Genomic DNA, 18,635 nt, shown 5'->3' with positions numbered 1-18,635 from the left:
TCTCAATTTTCTAAAGGCTTAAAAATACTTTTTAAACCTGTCTCCTTGTCTTCGTCTACACTGATTGAAGTGGATTTAACAGGTGACATCAATAAGGAATCTTAGTCTATGTCATGGAAAGAGTAGGTGTTCATAATGTTTTGTATACTCAGTGTATATTGCATTTATCTGATTGGATGCACAGTAGCGTACCATACATAGTAAACATGTATTATATTCCTATTATTACCTGGAGGCCCTGGTGTTCCCGGATCTCCAATCTCTGTTCTTCCTTGACTGCCCTTCTCACCCTTTAATCCAGGATCTCCTGGAAACACAAATAGAATGCAATGTGTTCCAGACAGTACAAATAAAATGCAATGTGTTCCAGACAGTACAAATAGAATGCAATGTGTTCCAGACAGTACAAACACATTTTGAAATCGTATTTGAATAAAAGAAAAAGCTAGGCCTATGTTTATATTCTACTCTACTGTTTACCTGTACATACTGCACAGATTAATTGAGTCCTCTGTATTAATTGAGTCCTCTGTGAGCCTATGCATTACCTTTCAAGCCAAGCATCCCAGGATGCCCAGGTCGACCTGGATGACCTGGCTGTCCACTGGAACCAGGGTTCCCTGGAAAGCCTGTAGATCCTTGGGGCCCAACCGGGCCTGGTACCCCCGGAGTCCCGTCCCTGGTCTGACAGTGGTCACAGTTACTCAGCTGCTGGTTACTGAGGAGTAGTGAAGGCATCTCCACTGGGATGAAAACACAATGGAGAGGGATCAGATATAGGTGTACTACACAGAGCACAGCAATGATCAAACATAATCAATACTCACATCTAAGTACCTCTCTGCATATTTCCTGAATTATTTGCTTGGACATCTCCCTTCCCTGTGGAAATGTGACATGATTGATGGCATCATGCAAAATGTACGAGTCAATTAATACAGATAGCATAGACATTGATGGAACAGTGAACGATTTTTGTGGAAAAGTGACATGTTGGGCAGTTGTTGATGACCAAGGATGGTCAGTGTACTGGTGAGGTACATACAGGTCTCCCCTCTAGTCCAGGTGGCCCAAGAGGGCCAACGTCCCCGCTCTGTCCTCGAGGCCCAGGTGGGCCTGTCTGCCCAGATAGTCCTGGCTGGCCTTGGTGACCTCCTAGTCCCCTCTGACCGGGGTCTCCTGTTGTCCCTTTCTGGCTTCCACAAGAGCATAGTATAAGTACACACACACTGCTCTAGATGGGAATGTATGCTTAGCTATTAGGGCTACGGCTACTTACAGTAGTCAATGACAAACTTACCTCTCCTTTTTGTCCCGATGAGCCATTAGAGCCCTGTCGATCAAAGTCATAATGGCTGATTATTAGTAAAGTTCATTAATTATAATGTAAATGGAATTGAATGAGATGGAAATACAACTAACTTCCATATCCTCTAGATGTGGATAAAGGGAAAACATGCTGTTTAAATTGATATTGCCAATGGAAAAGTGATCGTCAGAAGTCAATTTGAGAGTTGTTCTGACACTTCCAAATTCACAATCCAATTTCTGTACATGAATGTATTAGATCAGTGCTAGTCTATGCTATGAAATAAACACAGTGTGACAAGAGGAAAATATTCCCATTTACAAATGATTTAGGCTATTGAAGAGCCACTATAATGTGGTGAGAAAAGTTTTCCAATAGAACAAGTCTACTGCAGCACTTGCAAGCACTAAATATGATGTAACTGGGCTTCTGAGGCTACTGGACAATCAACTGTCCAATTGGACAAAATGCTCTTGTATAGCCATTACAGAATGCATTCATTGATGTAAAAAAAAATCATAGGAAGGGGAACTTACATGATTCCCTGGAATTCCCATATCTCCTTTTTCACCTCTCAATCCCTGTAGAGAAAATTAAACTAGCAATTATGGTTTTTGTTTTTAGTCATTCTGTTAGTGATTAAATGTAAGGTCATCCGTAATGAAATTAGTGTCCTTCAGAGCAGAGTTAAAATTGACTGAGATTTTACAAGAAGGTTGTTGCTATGTCCATGACAGTCAGTTTAATTATATTTCCATCCAGAGACTCAGTACAAGTGACTTCTTAACCGTAGTCCTGTGGTGACATTGTCATTTGACTCGATACGCTTCCTAGTTTCCTGCCCCAAAGATCATAGCTGTCCCTGTTTTCCATGACTTTTGAATTAAGCGGTTGTTCAACATGATTCCACTCTGGCTAAATGAAAGCAACCACATTTGGAAGGAGGTAGTGAGCCAAGCATCCGATTATACTTGAAGCAGTCTTTTGTACATGGAAAATGTAGCAACCTGTATATACAGTATCAGTCAAAAGTTTGGACACACCTACTCATTCAAGGGTTTTTCTTTATTTTTACTATTTTCTACATTGTAGAATAATACTGAAGACATCAGTTAATGGTGAAAACATCAGTTGTGTTGTGACATGGTAGGGTTGGTATACAGAAGATAGCTCTATTTGGTAAAATACCAAGTCCATATTTTGGCAAGAACAGCTCAAATAAGCAAATAATAATACTGAAGACATCAAAACTCTAAAATAACACATGTGGAATCATGTAGTAACCAAACAAGTGTTAAACAAATCAACATATATTTTGAATTTGAGACTCTTCAAAGTAGCCACCCTTTGCCTCTGACAGCTTTGCACACTTTTGGTACACAATGTTGAAAATAGTAAAAAATAAAGAAAAACTCTTTAATGGGTAGGTTTGTCCAAACTTTTGACTGGTACTGTATGTTTCCCAAAGCAACCTCCGGTCCATACGTCAAATGAAGGTTTCAATATGTTCATCAGTTACAGTATATTACATTTCATTTTGTTGCTCTTTACCATTATTTACTCTCTTGGACTGAACAGCATGGAAAAATATAACTCAACTCTATGCTTTACATATGTGGAATTCCATCTGAAATCCTCTGAGAGGACAGACACTCCATACAAAGAATCAAGGGCAGTTAAATGGATTTGAATTATCAGGAGTAATTAAATGTCGCGAATACCTCCCCTCCTCGTTCACCTGGATCTCCCCTTTGTCCCTGGTGAGATAGAAATGACACAACAATCACGTGTTATGATATTGTTACAATAGGAGAATACAGAGTTACAGCTACATATGTTCAAACTTCAGCTGCATCAAGTCAATGGAACATGCTATGGATATGCCAGAGGACAGTGTGTTAAACATTCTACAAGCCTCTTGTAGTGTTTCCCTGTTTTTTGAAAATATATTTTGTTGTAAGATTGCTAAGTTGTCCTGAAGTGGTAGAAATTAAACGAAAGGCAAACTAAAAAGTGCTGTTTATGATACGGTAAGCTAGATGTAATTGTCTCTACTGTGGAGCATCAAATAATGACTGTGAAACAGTTCCTGTAAAAAATACTGTTATTGATCAATGATGTATTTTATTGCATTTGATTAACCCTCACCTGTAAATTGCAGTCCTTGGGGAAATGTATTTATTTCATCATATGAAAGGCTTATTGGAAGCTGTGGTATAAATTATTATTCTTTATTGAAGTTAATGGAGGTAAATCTGGAAACACAGCTCACTATAAAGTAGCTTTCTGGCTCCTAATTCTTCATCAAAATGCAACGTCAGTGTTTTTCCTCGCTCATTAAATAAACAATTTGATCGGGATGGCAACACTGAAAACATTTGCAGAAAACATTCTTAATGTTTAATCCCAGCTCAATCGTACACTAAGCCTCAGAAAAATTAATAATTATACCAATTTTAAAAGAACCTATTTGAGCAGAACATTTAGTGAAAATGAGTATAATTGCTAATTCCAATAATTCCAATAATTGCTAAATAGGTTAATCCCTATTGAACAGTATAGACATAGTAATTTCACAGCAGTTAAGAGTGATTTTGTAGGAGACTGTCCTCTCCCTAATAACTACCTTAGGTCCTGTCAGGCCTGGCATTCCTGGGTGTCCTGGCTGACCTGCTCCACCATGGTCACCTGACTTGCCCTGGAATAACATTCATTCAATCAGCATTATACTGTACATGTCCATTTGAGTCATTTAGCAGACACTTATTACAGCGACTTACAGTCCTAAGATAGCTGGGTGAGACAACCACATATCTGTACATAGTAAGAACCCACAGTAAGGACACTTTGTCTCGTAGACGTTCTGTAGCTTACGTCGTAAGGGTTCATCAATGACTCACACAGCCTTCTTAAAACAGATCTAAATGACGTAATCACCTTTACATTCATAATAGACAATATCAACCGATATAAAACTTTAAAATGTTGACCTCCTGTCCTGGAACCCCTGGTTGACCTGGAAGTCCACTTTCACCTTTGCTGCCCTTTATTTGAGAAAAAAAATATTAGTTGAAGGAAGTACTTCATAAAATACAATTCAGAAATACCATTCTGCTTTGAAATCATGAAATACTGCTGTGAAAAAAAGGCATTGTTGAAAGGCATTGTTTCCACATTGGCAGAGACCACATTCAAGGTAAGTGCTGCGTATGTCGGCTCAATCAGAAATTCCATTTAAATGTCAAACGTGCTAATACGTTATCTAGTGCTGATCGGATTTAAACCTAGCCCTAGTTTGTGTTTTTTCTTTTTCTAAACAAATATCCTCTCCCTAATAAATGCTGTTTGAAACTAGGACATTAATATGAAAACCCTGGTCATGTCTATAAACTACTATTTCACTCCTGTGCCATTAACCAATACACATTGGCTCTTGTTAAACAGATATCAGTTAATGAAAAGTGATTGGGAGACAGAGAGTCGAGACCAGAGAACCAGAGTACCAGACCGCTTTTGATTTCCATCCCAAAATTCCACTGTCGAAGGCAATAGTAGTCAACTTGTATCACCATTTCATTTGGCGTCTCCAGTGTAACCAAGGCACTGCTCTAAACAACATACTCGCTAGAAATTATATCACTGCAGAAAATGTTAACCCAAGCACTATATGCATGCACAATAATGCAACGTTTTGTTGCTTGTCTTGGTAGGCCTATACAGTGGCACTCTAACATGACTAGAGGAACGGATTTCGCACACCAATAGACAAGGGCTGATATGCACAGCGCAACTATAAACCCTTTTAAGGACAGATGAGGTAATGTAGCCGGCAATATTTTGAATTTCATAACACTGCTCAATGTCATTAAGGGTTTTAAAGTTGCTCTGTGTGGTCATCACTGCCTTTAGTGGTGGTGTTGCAGCGCTGCCTCTAGTGGTGGTGTTGCAGCACTGCCTCTAGTGGTGGTGTTGCAGCGCTGCCTCTAGTGGTGGTGTTGCAGCGCTGCCTCTAGTGGTGGTGTTGCAGCGCTGCCTCTAGTGGTGGTGTTGTAGCGCTGCCTCTAGTGGTGGTGTTGCAGCGCTGCCTCTAGTGGTGGTGTTGTAGCGCTGCCTCTAGTGGTGGTGTTGCAAGGCTGCCTCTAGTGGTGGTGTTGCAGCGCTGCCTCTAGTGGTGGTGTTGCAGCACTGCCTCTAGTGGTGGTGTTGCAGCGCTGCCTCTAGTGGTGGTGTTGCAGCGCTGCCTCTAGTGGTGGTGTTGCAGCGCTGCCTCTAGTGGTGGTGTTGTAGCACTGCCTCTAGTGGTGGTGTTGCAGCGCTGCCTCTAGTGGTGGTGTTGCAGCACTGCCTCTAGTGGTGGTGTTGCAGCACTGCCTCTAGTGGTGGTGTTGCAGCACTGCCTCTAGTGGTGGTGTTGCAGCACTGCCTCTAGTGGTGGTGTTGCAGCGCTGCCTCTAGTGGTGGTGTTGCAGCACTGCCTCTAGGTGGTGTTGCAGGAGACAGGAGTAATTGAGATCTTCAACAGGACACTGGACAAGTACCAGTAAATGGCCAGAACACTGAAATTCGTCCAACACATTCTCATCCTGTCTTAATTTGTTCCAGTTTGCTGCAGCAGGAAAATACTTATTAAACCAATTATAATTCATGGACATTTTTGTATGAGGTGATGGATTTTTTGTTAGATCAAGTCTGAAATGTATAGGTGGAAATGACAAACTTTAGAATCCTTTTTAAAACACAAATACACGTAAAGTTAGCATTTCCTGCTGTGCAGGAACATTCTCAGCAACAAAACAGTGATCAAATTAAGATCCTACATTTGTACCTGTATTGGTTCACATCATTTCAATGCTAATATGGTGTATTAAGGTATGTGTTCGAGCAATCTTTACTAATGCTATTGACTATATTTACACAAGTTATTGAGATGTTCTCAGCCCCCCATGAAAAGTGCATTTTACTACTTCTGCAAACAGTACTCACATGGACATTGGGCAAAAGAAAATCGACACAATCCATGATTGACATAATCCCATTGACAAGATGTTACATTTCTGGAAGAGAACAGAAACCACTAGTACCTTAGGTCCAGGTTGTCCTGATGATCCAGGTTCACCAGGCAATCCATTGTCCCCCTAAATAAGAAAAACAAGAAAACAGCATCAGTTTCGATGTTCCCGGTATCTCTGCACATCTGTATTTGTATTTATTATGGATCATTGAGTATGTGTGAAAATGACTTAGAACCTTGCTCCATACATATGTACAATATACTACTGTAAGTGTGACCCTGAATACATTTGGACAAATTGAAACTGGATCTATTGGTGGCAGCCAACTTACAGATAGTCCAGTGGAACCTTTGGCTCCCTTCGGTCCTGGTAAACCATCTTCACCCTGTAATTATAGAATCATATAATTAATAACATTGGTGGTCACTTTTCTATACTGCAATTAAACCAGGGGTTGTTCAATTTGGAAATATTTTTAGCTAAGAAATACAAGTTTAACAACTTCCCTGATTGTTTGCATGTGTGCACTTTCTCTCTGTCACTTATGACATCTTTATTAAAGATTATTTATGTATTTCAATATCAAAACTTGAACCATAGTTTATAAAAGTCTAATGTTATGGGGATAGGGTACTGGGCCCTCAGAGGACTTTTGAAAATGTACTTATTTGTGGGCAAGACTGAAGTCTTCGATTTTTGTAATCCCAAAATCATTTGCGGATTTTCCAAAATCCATCACCTGGACTTATATTTTTGTCATTTAGCAGACGCTAAAATCTTATCCAGAGCGACTTACAAGAGCAATTAGGGTTCAGTGCCTTGCTCAAGGGCACATCGGCAGATTTTTCACCTAGTCGACTCGGGGATTCAAACCAGCAATTTTTCCGGTTACTGGCCCAACACTTTAACGACTAGGCTTACTTTATTATATTCCTATATATTTTAGTCTATGCTCTATAACAGTGCACGTAAACCATAGTTGAAAACAGTATAGTGTTCATAAATTGTTTTAGACTTAAAATAAGGGAATGCCAAATAAAGTACAATAACATTATAGCCTTTCTTGCACAAAAGTTTGCTATAAAAAATTGCCGGGAAGGATATTGTGACTTTGAATCAATATTTAATGAAAATGTAATAGACAGTATGGGTACGTCCTGATATAAGGGCAGACGTTTATGAGAATAACAGGAGCTCACCTTAGTTCCACTCTGGCCCTCATTTCCAGGCTCGCCAGGCATACCCTGGAAACAAAAGAGTATGTAGCTTACTCTATATGACAAAACACGATCACAATACCCCGTGTGTTATGCATTACAATTGTTTTCAATATATTGATGAAAGACAGACGGGTAAGTGTCCTCCCCATCGAACACAGCTAACATACTGTATATGGTTCACGGATAGTTTTGTTTTTTTTCTTCTGAGAGGTCTGGATTATTCACATATCAAATGTCTTTCCCCTGAGCTTCGCTGGCTGTATCAGACAGTGGGTTTAATAGCTTTCACAGGATGTTGTAAAAACAAACACAAATACCGCCCTAATGAAGAGAACAGTAGTACTAGATAGCATTGGGTATCACTATGAATGGACAGGTCGAATGCGGCTTGAAACCTCATTGCATTTATAATTCATCAGAGAGATTGTTGTACCAATCTATATAACATACAATGTGTGTGTTAACCCTTGGCGATCTCTTCATAACATGTTCATTGATTTTATATGAATAACTAGTTGACCCCTAACAAGGATAGACCTAATAGTACAAATAGGTTTGTTGTCCAACTAAACTAATGGTGTTTTCTAATGCTAGAAATAGACCTCTGAACCTTTCACCTATTACTACCTGTCAGGGCAAGGAGATTGAGGTTGTAACCTCATATAAATATCTTGGAATTTTAACTGATGATGCCTGTCCTTTAAATTGCATATTCAACAACTTACAAAAAAATTTAAGCTGAAATTGGGATTTTATTTTAGGAACAAGGCCTGTTTTTCTTTTGAAGCCAGAAGGAGGCTAGTATCAGCTACATTTATGCCTTTACTAGACTATGGGGATATTTTATATATGAATGCTTCCGCTCAGTGTTTGAGATCAATTAACACTCTTTACCATGGCACAATTTACCATGGCACACCATGGCACAATTTTAAACTGCAAAACCCTTACGCACCACTGCACTTTGTATACCAGGGTTGGCTGGCCTTCTCTAGTCACTCGTAGGCTCAGTCACTGGTATACTTTTATGTACAAAGCCATTTTGGGTTTACTACCTTTTTATTTGGGCATTTTTATTGTTCAGAAATGTGGTGGGCACTCTCTTCGTTCGCTGGACTTTTTCCTGCTAACTGTTCCAAATGTCCGAACTGAATTTGGTAAAAGGGCTTTTATGTCCTCTGCACCATCGTCTTGGAACACCTTACAAAATACTTTTAAACTGGAAGAACTTGTCCCGATTGGTGTTTTTAAATCACTGCTGAAGGATTTTGAGGCTGATTCCCTGACCTGTCAATGTTTTTAATTTGCTGTTTTATACTCTTGTGAATTCAATGGTTTTTACTAGATTACTTGTAGTTTTTCATGTTGTCTGTCTGTAATTTTTTTTGTAATGACTTGTGCTGCCGATCTTGGCCAGGGTGCTCTTGAAAAATAGATTTTAATCTCAATGAGCCTTTCCTGGTTAAATAAAGGTTCATTTAAATTAAAAATATACTTCCTAAAGTTTGTATAGAAGAATATACACAACTTTATGTGGACCTATAAGTGTTCTCTGCACACAATAGTTTTCCCACTAATCAGTCATTTCAACATGGAAAATGTATCTGGGACACCTCCAGAGTCTCATTCCGACAAAGCCTCAGACCTCAAAGCTCTTAAAGCCACAGTGTATATCTTGGTTTAAATGAATAGCAACACAGTCCCAAAAATATTACTCATTGAAAACAGCAATAGGTGTTTCAAATGCTTGAGGATATGTTCCATGAAGTGGAACGGATGCATTCCATTTCCATGAAAGCTTGCCCATTTTGTCTGACCACTCAGTGTCAGAAATCAGGAGTTTAAAAGAAGAAGCATGTATGCAGTGAACACATATGCCATGTTTATGGAAGTACTAAATAAGGTCTACTGCATTTAGTGATTCCAAATATCTCTGAAAATACACTGTGGTGTAACCCTGTGAACGATGAGACCAAAAGGAGACTATTGCGTACAGGCCAAAGGTCAGTTGATACATCATATTTAAGTAGTCCCAGAGATGACTGTATATCCTTTTTCAAGTCTGATCTACATTCATGACTGTACGCATATTATCTATAGAAAACATTTCCTCCTCTTCAAAGACTTTCGACCGACACATCTCTGTCACACTTCAAACAAAGACTGACGTTGAAGGTTAAGGATATGGATATGGGTGACATAGCAGGTCACCCAAGTAGTGGTTGGCGGCAAATGGTTGGCGGCAAATGTAGAATAACCAACCATGTCAAATCCCAAACAGGGATTGTCACATCCTAAACCAAATTCTGCATATTCCATTACACCTCACAGCATAATCTGATATATGTTTGGTAGATGAGAGACAATATTTGTTGTTAATGGACAAATGTGAAAAGTGCCTGGCGTTTAAAACCCTCCCGGGGACATAAATGGTCGTAAATAGTAAATCTGTTAGTTTGTGAATGTTTAGTTGAGTAAATAAACAGTTTATAATTGTTGAGCACATCCAACAAAACTACCTTGAAATGCCTCTTTAGTCAGTTTTTCATGATAAACGGGTACAGATGTTTGGAAAACGGCAGAGACTTTATCTTGAGGGGATTGTAAAGGAACATGGAAACATGGAAAATAACTCATCAAAAATCCTCCGATGCTGCAAATATATTAAAAGCTGTTCCCCAGACGAGGCTATTGACAATTAGCCACTTCAGGTAAGACACCATGAAAATCTATTTATGTGTCATATAGATAAGCCAAAGCGTATTTATGTGTTAAACAGCAGAGATGTTCTTGGAATAGGCAGAGTAGTACATCATGGTCAACTATAGTGTGTTCTTGGATCATTGATGCGAGTATGGGGGAGATGAATGGAGTTAATCCATGAACAAGTTGTGACTGTGAGGCTTATTATGGCTCATTGGAGGCACAAATGTTTCATATCATTTTCTTCCAATGGAATTCATAAAAAAATGTTGCACATCAAAGAGTTGCCTAGCTATGGAAGTGTCCAAGAACAGCCTTTGTTTCCTTCTCTTTACATTGTGTTCTACTAATTAGAAACGTGACGACAAAGAACCCTTTCAATTCCAAACACTAAATACCTAAATAAGGACCTCTAACCAATTTTTGGCAAGAACACCACATGAGCTATGTTTTTCGTTATGTGCAATGCTTAAATCCTGTTAAATGCTAACATGCAGTACTGTATCTATCTGCTGCAGAGGAGGCTGGTAGGAGGAGCTATAGGAGGACAGGTTCATTGTAATGGCTGGAATGGAATAAATGGAACGGTATCAAACACATCAAACATATGGAAACCACATGTTTTACTCCATTCCATATATGCCATTCCAGCCATGACAATAAGCCTGTCCTCCTATAGCTCCTCCAAACAACCTTCTCTAATCTGTTGGCATCTATCTGTTGGCTTTGGATAGGGCCTGAAAGTGGTTTTGGAGGGCCAATAGTGTGTGCTCTTCCATCTAATCTAAAAAAAAACAATGACTCAAGGTGATGTCTTTCGGATACAACACTCTTGACTCTCATTGGTTATTCAAAATCACATGACTCTCAAGAGTAAGGCTGATAACCCAATCCTTTTCCCCATGCCATTATCAACACGTCATGTAAAATAAGTACCTAAATAGAAAAAATATAGAAAAAAGTCTCACAATACAATAATTTTTAGACACTAGCTTTGAGGGGGTTACAGGCAGATACAACTATTGTGTTATTTAGTCCATAAAGACATTGGATCATTGGATGTTCTGGCAAACCAAATGGCTTACAGCCCTGTGGAGCAACTGACTCATCTAGAACATTGTAGTTCCACCACTCGGCTTGTGCGGCCAAATCTGCAGAACTCCCAAGACTAATGGGGATGCACTTGTGTAAAACTCTTTTTCAGATGTATTATTCTGTCCCCAAATGACTACAAAATGACTACATGAAGTCACCAAAGTATTGCCATAATAGGGTTTATATCCTGGGATGAACTAGAGGGAAACCACTCCAAATTTACTAGCTGTCAGAAATACTGTCATGATCCATGATGTCGGCTGTGATTCAAGTAGCTCCAGATGACCGAGTCTGTTTTGGATATCCCCTGCTAAAGTCAAGGAACTCATTTTATTTGAGGGGGTGGAGGGCATTCTGGCATTGTTCGTATTTCATAGAAACCTAAGCATACAAGAAAGTAGACCGTCTGGAGTGCATAGAATGTAGATTATAATCCATGGTTATAGAAAGAATAGAAATGTCCATGACTTACAGGATGGCCCTCCCTTCCGTCTAGACCAGGGATGCCAGCTGCTCCAACCTCTCCCTATTGATGAAAATAATGCATCAGAATATCATTAACACAGACGTCATGCTTGATGATTCAGTGTACTGGCTACAGGTACAGTTCAAAGAGATAGCAGCACCCACCATGAATTTGCTAATTGGATACTGTTGAATCTATCTTTGTTAGATTAAAGTTAACAGCAGAGGCGGCAGGTAGCCCAGCGGTTAACAGTGTTGGGCCAGTAACCGAAAGGTCGCCGGTTTGGATCCCCAAGCCAACTGGGTGAAAAATCTGCCAATGTGCCCCTGAGCAAGGCACTTAACTGTAAGTCACTCTGGATAAGAGTGTCTGTCAAATGAGGTGTTAAATAAGGTGTCTGTACAGTGTCAGCTCTACATGTGACCCAGCTTGTCAAGCCATGATGAGGTTAAATAAGGTACAGTGTCTGTACAGTGTCAGCTCTACATGTGACCCAGCTTGTCAAGCCATGATGAGGTTAAATAAGGTACAGTGTCTGTACAGTATCAGCTCTACATGTGACCCAGCTTGTCAAGCCGGGCGGCAGCATAGCCTGTGTGTTGCCTGAGTGTTGGACTAGTAACCAAAAGGTTGCAAGTTCAAATCCCTGAGCTGACAAGGTACAAATCTGTCGTTCTACCCCTGAACAAGGCAGTTAACCCACTAGGCCCACTAGGCCATCATTGAAAATAAGAATGTGTTCTTAACTGACTTGCCTAGTTAAATAAAGGTTCAAAAAAAGCCATAATAAGTCTGTACAGTATCAGCTCTACATGTACAGTAACCCAGCTTGTCAAGCCATTATTTTCAACCAACTGGCATTCTAAAAACATCCAATGAGACACTACTTGTTCTATTTTCCACAGTGTAGAAGGGAAGAAACCAACTGTGAACATTTTTGGAAGGTCCTACATGTGGAAGAAAAAAATCATATAAATCCAGAAGTTATAACGCAGACACAACCACCTAGATGGTGATGAACTGCCATTAAGATAATGGAAACCATGTGTCAGAAAAGCCTGAGCTGAGTAAGAACACAAGGAAACAATGGCGCTAACCCCCTTATAGATCACAATGTGTTCTAACAGCAATAATATATTTCCACTGTTGGGGAACTGCCAGACAATAGCAGCCTAACCCTTTGGTGGTTCAGTTCAGACCGACTACGACAAGTCAACCTTATGGTCAATTTTGTCAAACGTCAATCCCATCCATCAGTGAGTTAACTTTCCTTTGTGTAGTCACATTGGAAACCAACCTTTTGACCGATTTGTCCTGGGACTCCGTTCTTTCCATCCCTTCCAGGTAAACCCTGAGTTGAAGAATGGGAGAAAGAGATATTTTTTCAAACTTAAAGCCATGTCAGTTCCTGGTTTGAAACCAGAGTATCTATATTGTACATACTGGTACTCCCGGATGTCCGGATGGCCCAGAGAATCCCCTGGCTCCTTTTTCTCCCTGAAATCGTTAAATTGATATATAGTATTTAGTCTTTTATTAGGATCCCCTTTAGCTGCTGCCAAGGCAGCCGCTACTCTTCCTGGGGTCCATACCGGAACCAAACAACACATCACACCAAAACGGTCTACATCATCAATAAAACAATACATCACACAATACCTTGGGTACTATACAAATTCACCCTTATCCATCATTACAAATGTACAATATAAAATGTACAATATTACAACAATATAATACTGCAGTATATTGGCCAGAGGTCAATATACTGTATACATTTGTCAATATGTTTGTCATCTTGAAAGCATAAGTAAGTGGCCAGTTAACTACTATCTAACCTTTGTTGTTTACTTGGCAACTAATGTACATAACCGTGTGGTTAACAGTATTGGGATATTCTTACCACTAGGCCATCTTTGCCGGCAAGTCCTGATCCCCCTGAAAGACCCATAGAGCCCTGGGAAAGAAATGAAAGAAATGAAAGATGAATTTAATAACGCCCCTTGCCTACCTTTCCCTGAAAACATTTGATTAAGATGAACAGTGAAATGCTTACTTACGAGCCCTTCCAAACTAAAAAAAGTAATAACACAATAATAACAACAGTAACAATAAATAATGTACAGAGTCAATGTCTATGTTCCTTATAACCTACAAATGTTTCATGTTCTTTTTCATTTCCTTTGGCTTGCTCTCATAGAATACAAGGTGTATTGTTTTATTAGATGTGGGATTCATGACATTCAGTTCACCAGCTGTTTATTTCCATTTAAGACGGTTCTATTAGGATAGTTCCGAGAGTTTATTGCTATGGATTACCAATAGCTTCCTTATCTGTTCATAATTTGACCAAAATAATGAATCAATGCAACGCAACATATGTCATCTTCCCAGGACGTAAGACATTTAGGGAGATGGATTACTGATTATATACAGATTAATTGAATAACCTGGCTGATAATGTGCATGCAAAGAGTTGATATTATATAGAGATGTATACATTTGATAACCTTATTCAGTGAAACCAGTGTTATGGCATACCTTTTCACCTGCTTGACCCAATGGCCCAGGTAATCCCGGAACCCCTCTTTCACCCTGAAAAGACAAGAGATTTATACATAAAATGTGTGTCTGATGAAAGTGATTGTAGATTATTAAAAGTAGCTTTGATCAGTTGGTTGGAATTCCAAGCATTGGTTATAATGCATGAAAGTGGGTCTCCTACAGTGTCATAAAATAAATAATGCCGAATCGATAAAAAGTCATACTAATGCATTTTTTTGACCTTCCTACCGAATCACCAGGCCGTCCTTGTTCTCCCTTGTTGCCATCAACCCCGCGTCGCCCCTGAAAGAGAGAACAGAAAGAGTAGCTCCATTGATTTTACATCAAAAACACTACTCTGATCAAAACATAATTTGTTTTAAAATTCAGCTGATACCTCTGTCCCAGTTGGACCCTGTGGTCCAGGAATCCCTCGGTTACCAGGCACACCCTTCAATTTAAAAAGAGGAGAGATGAGAATTCATGAGATATTTACCCTTTTTATTAATGTTGCTCATAGATAAAACACATGAATCAGCTGTGTTCAATTAAATTAGTCCCACTTAATGTGGCAATCAGCAGTTAAACATTAACAAGACGTGCTCCCAGTCTGTGTTTCGCAAAAAAAATTAATGGATGGGGCTGGAGAAACGGAACCACGCTCAAATTCGTAGACAGAGCTATGGATACAAGGACTGACCATCCATTATATCAAAATGAAGGGTAACAATTTACTTTGACTACACAGCTATAAAGCATTCTTTAGACATCTATAAGCATTTCATGAACGTGTTACAACAGGTTCCAAATGCATTATTAATTAGGTTAAGGTTAATGAAATATATCCATAGCATATCTACAGAGCATATCTATAGCGCCTTCATGTCTTCCTAGTCTGGTGTGGATCACTTGGTAGAGCACAGCACTTACAACGCCAGGGTTGTGGATTCAACTCCCGTAGGGGACCAGTATGAAAACGTATGTACTTAGTACTGTAAGTCGCTCTGGATAAGAGAGTCTGCTAAATGTAAAAAACTGTAAATGCTATGCAAAAGCTCATGTTTAGGTATCTTTATAGATGTGTCATATGGTGTACTTTATCCTTCAGAGTTACATTTTCATGGACCTATGCATGCTCTCACAAATTATTTACCTTAATTGATGGCATGTGTGTCCTGTAACTTTCTGTACTAAATTAACCATCCTCCTCCTGTGATTGTAGCATCCCTTAAACTACTGACTCTCTTTCATTGTGGTCCACACGCTCTGCCTCCATTATAACCTGTGGTGCACCTGTGTTTGAGATCAAGCGCGGTGAATAAAAGACGCAAATTGTTGGTCCAAACTACAAAGGTTTGAGCTGCGTAAGTGTGGTTGAAGCTAGCTCATAGTGGCGTTCGTCCTAAAAATAGTTTTCCCTGAGTTCAGGGTTGTCTTTTTTTTGTTTTTTTGTAGTTGTTGCTCCAAGTGCCACACCCCGTGCTCCCCCATGCTCGTGGTGATGGTGGCTTCGCCAGGTAGATTAATTGTGATTAAATAATTGACAACATAATTTATTTGCTCTTATGGACAGTAATGTGGTTGTAGTCTTGTGCATTATTATTGTCTAAGTAGTGTGCAAGCCACCATCTGGGTATCTATTGACTGATGATCGATGTGATACTGGCTTGGAAAAAGAAGATTGTAATAAAAGTGATTTTTTTTAATGGTGTTGTCTGGTCAATTGCATTGCTAATGCCCGAACTCATAAAATTTGGGCTCCCAAGTGGAGCAGCGGTCTAAGGCACTGCATCTCAGTGCAAGAGGCATCACTGCAGTCACTTTTTCCACATTTTGTCACATTACAGCCTTATATTGTTTTTTCCCCCTCATCAATCCAACAATACCATATTATGACAAAGGAAATACAGGTTTTAAAAAATGTAAAACAGAAATAAACTCAGCAAGAAAAGAAACGTCCTTTTTTCAGGACCCTGTCTTTCAAAGATAATTCGTAAAAATTAAAATAACTTCACAGATCTTCATTATAAATTGTTTAAACACTGTTTCCCATGCTTGTTCAATGAACCATATGCAATTAATGAACATGCACCTGTGTAGTTAAGACACTAACAGCTTACAAACGGTAGGCAATTAAGTTCAAAGTTATTAAAACTTAGGGCACTAAAGAGGTCTTTCTACTGACTCTGAAAAACACCAAAAGAAAGATGCCCAGGGTCCCTGATCATCTGCGTGAATGTGCCTTAGGCATGCTGCAAGGAGGCATGAGGACTGCAGATGTGGCCAGGGCAATACATTGCAATGTCCGTACTGTGAAACGCCTAAGACAGCGCTACAGGGAGACAGGACGGACAGCTGATTGTTACACGTGGTCTGCCACTGCGAGGACAACACCTGCACAGGATCGGTACATCCGAACATCACACCTGCAGCACCAGGTACAGGATGGCAACAACAACTGCCCGAGTTACACCAGGAACGCACAATCCCTCCATCAGTGCTCAGACTGTCCGCAATAGTCTGAGAGAGGCTGGACTGAGGGCTTGTAGGCCTGTTGTAAGGCAGGTCCTCACCAGACATCACCGGCAACTACGTTGCCTATGGGCACAAACTCACCGTCACTGGACCAGACAGGACTGGCAAAAAGTGCACTTCACGGAAAAGTCACGGTTTTGTTTCACCACGGGTGATGGTCGGATTCGCGTTTATCGTGAAAGAATGAGCGTTACACGAGTCCTGTACTCTGGAGTGGGATCAATTTGGAGGTGGCGCGTCCGTCATGGTCTGGGTCGGTGTGTAACACTCATTCCTTCACGAAGGAGAGTTACACACAGCACCATCGGACTGACCTTGTTGACATTGCAGGCAATCTCAGTGCTGTTCATTATAGGGAAGACATCCTACTCCCTAATGTGATACCCTTCCTGCAGGCTCATCCTGACATGAACCTCCAGCATGACAATGCCACCAGCCATACTGCTCATTCTGTGCGTGATTTCCTTCAAGAAAGGAATGTCAGTGATCTGCCATGGCCAGCGAAGAGCCCGGATCTCAATCCCATTGAGCACGTCTGGGACCAGTTGGATCGGAGGGTGAGGGCTCGGGCCATTCCTGTGTGAATTTAAGTATGTCCCCTCTAATTCTCTCTCTCTTTCTCTTTCTTTCGGAGGAAATAAGTGTCTCCTGACCCCTCCTGTCTCAGTCTCCAGTATTTATGCTGCAATAGTTTGTGTCGGGGGGCTAGGGTCAGTCTTTTATATCTGGAGTATTTCTCCTGTCTTCCTGTGTGAATTTAAGTATGCCCCCTCTAATTCTCTCTCTTATCTCTTTCTTTCTCTTTCTTTCGGAGGACCTGAGCCCTAGGACCATGCCTCAGGACTACCTGGCCTGATGACTCCTTGCTGTCCCCAGTCCACTTCATCATGCTGATGCTTCAGTTTCAACTGTTCTTCCTGTGGCTATGGAACCCTGACCTGTTCACTGGATGTGCTACCTTGTCCCGGACATGCTATATTGGACTCTCTCTCTACCGCACCTTCTGTCTCTGACTCTGAATGATTGGCTATATGATAGGTGAGAATTGTCTGTTAATTTAATGATTAGAATATTCTGCCCTGAAACATATAATTGTATGGAATTGATTAGAATGTATGAAATCATAATCAATAAATGTGTAGTCCTAGTCAGATTTAGGGTAAAACAATATGCCTTTATGGTATTCTAAACACAGACTGTCTGAGCTCGGTGCCGACCTGACTAGAGATTTGTGAGAGAACGGGGAGTACGTCTCAAGGACAAAGTCACTATCTCTGTCGGCTGGGAAGTGAGACAGACTGTGTGTGCGTAGCAGGACATGTGTGTGCATATGTTTGTGTGTATGTGTGCGTATGTTTGTGTGTATGTGTGTGCGTATGTTTGTGTGTATGTGTGTGCGTATGTTTGTGTGTATGTGTGCGTATGTTTGTGTGTATGTGTGTGCGTATGTTTGTGTGTATGTGTGTGCGTATGTTTGTGTGTATGTGTGTGCGTATGTTTGTGTGTATGTGTGGGCGCATGTTTGTGTGTATGTGTGGGCGTATGTTTGTGTGTATGTGTGGGCGTATGTTTGTGTGTATGTGTGTGAGTATGTTTGTGTGTATGTGTGTGCGTATGTTTGTGTGTATGTGTGTGCGTATGTTTGTGTGTATGTGTGGGCGTATGTTTGTGTGTATGTGTGTGCGTATGTTTGTGTGTATGTGTGGGCGCATGTTTGTGTGTATGTGTGGGCGCATGTTTGTGTGTATGTG

At 40.3% G+C, this 18,635-nt stretch overlaps 1 protein-coding gene across 9 annotated transcripts in view; it reads right to left on the bottom strand.

The window, feature by feature from the left end:
• col21a1 (collagen, type XXI, alpha 1) overlaps positions 1 to 18,635 on the bottom strand; it is a 45,796-nt gene that overhangs the window by 2,674 nt on the left and 24,487 nt on the right. For 4 of the 9 annotated variants that reach the window (XM_036956228.2, XM_090211951.1, XM_090211952.1 and 1 more), the window contains 19 exons: positions 14,747 to 14,800; positions 14,599 to 14,652; positions 14,347 to 14,400; positions 13,709 to 13,762; positions 13,249 to 13,302; positions 13,103 to 13,156; positions 11,812 to 11,865; positions 7,521 to 7,565; positions 6,653 to 6,706; positions 6,391 to 6,444; positions 4,300 to 4,353; positions 3,936 to 4,007; positions 3,031 to 3,066; positions 1,846 to 1,890; positions 1,301 to 1,333; positions 1,046 to 1,192; positions 828 to 882; positions 549 to 743; positions 230 to 307 (listed from right to left, as the gene is read on the bottom strand). In XM_036956228.2, the coding sequence (XP_036812123.1) occupies positions 230 to 307; positions 549 to 743; positions 828 to 882; positions 1,046 to 1,192; positions 1,301 to 1,333; positions 1,846 to 1,890; positions 3,031 to 3,066; positions 3,936 to 4,007; positions 4,300 to 4,353; positions 6,391 to 6,444; positions 6,653 to 6,706; positions 7,521 to 7,565; positions 11,812 to 11,865; positions 13,103 to 13,156; positions 13,249 to 13,302; positions 13,709 to 13,762; positions 14,347 to 14,400; positions 14,599 to 14,652; positions 14,747 to 14,800 (1,246 nt within the window). Of the gene's footprint in view, positions 1 to 229; positions 308 to 548; positions 744 to 827; positions 883 to 1,045; positions 1,197 to 1,300; positions 1,334 to 1,845; positions 1,891 to 3,030; positions 3,067 to 3,935; positions 4,008 to 4,299; positions 4,354 to 6,390; positions 6,445 to 6,652; positions 6,707 to 7,520; positions 7,566 to 11,811; positions 11,866 to 13,102; positions 13,157 to 13,248; positions 13,303 to 13,708; positions 13,763 to 14,346; positions 14,401 to 14,590; positions 14,653 to 14,746; positions 14,801 to 18,635 lie in introns of those variants that run through there. The other 5 variants (XR_016489248.1, XR_016489250.1, XR_016489249.1 and 2 more) reach the window with 4 other exon arrangements.

Source organism: Oncorhynchus mykiss, chromosome 20, assembly GCF_057628025.1.
Source record: "Oncorhynchus mykiss isolate SJ-2025 chromosome 20, ASM5762802v1, whole genome shotgun sequence".
NCBI classification, from domain to species: Eukaryota; Metazoa; Chordata; class Actinopteri; order Salmoniformes; family Salmonidae; genus Oncorhynchus; species Oncorhynchus mykiss.
The sequence above is the reverse complement of the archived record's forward strand: the minus strand, read 5'-3'. Positions and strand labels throughout refer to the sequence as shown.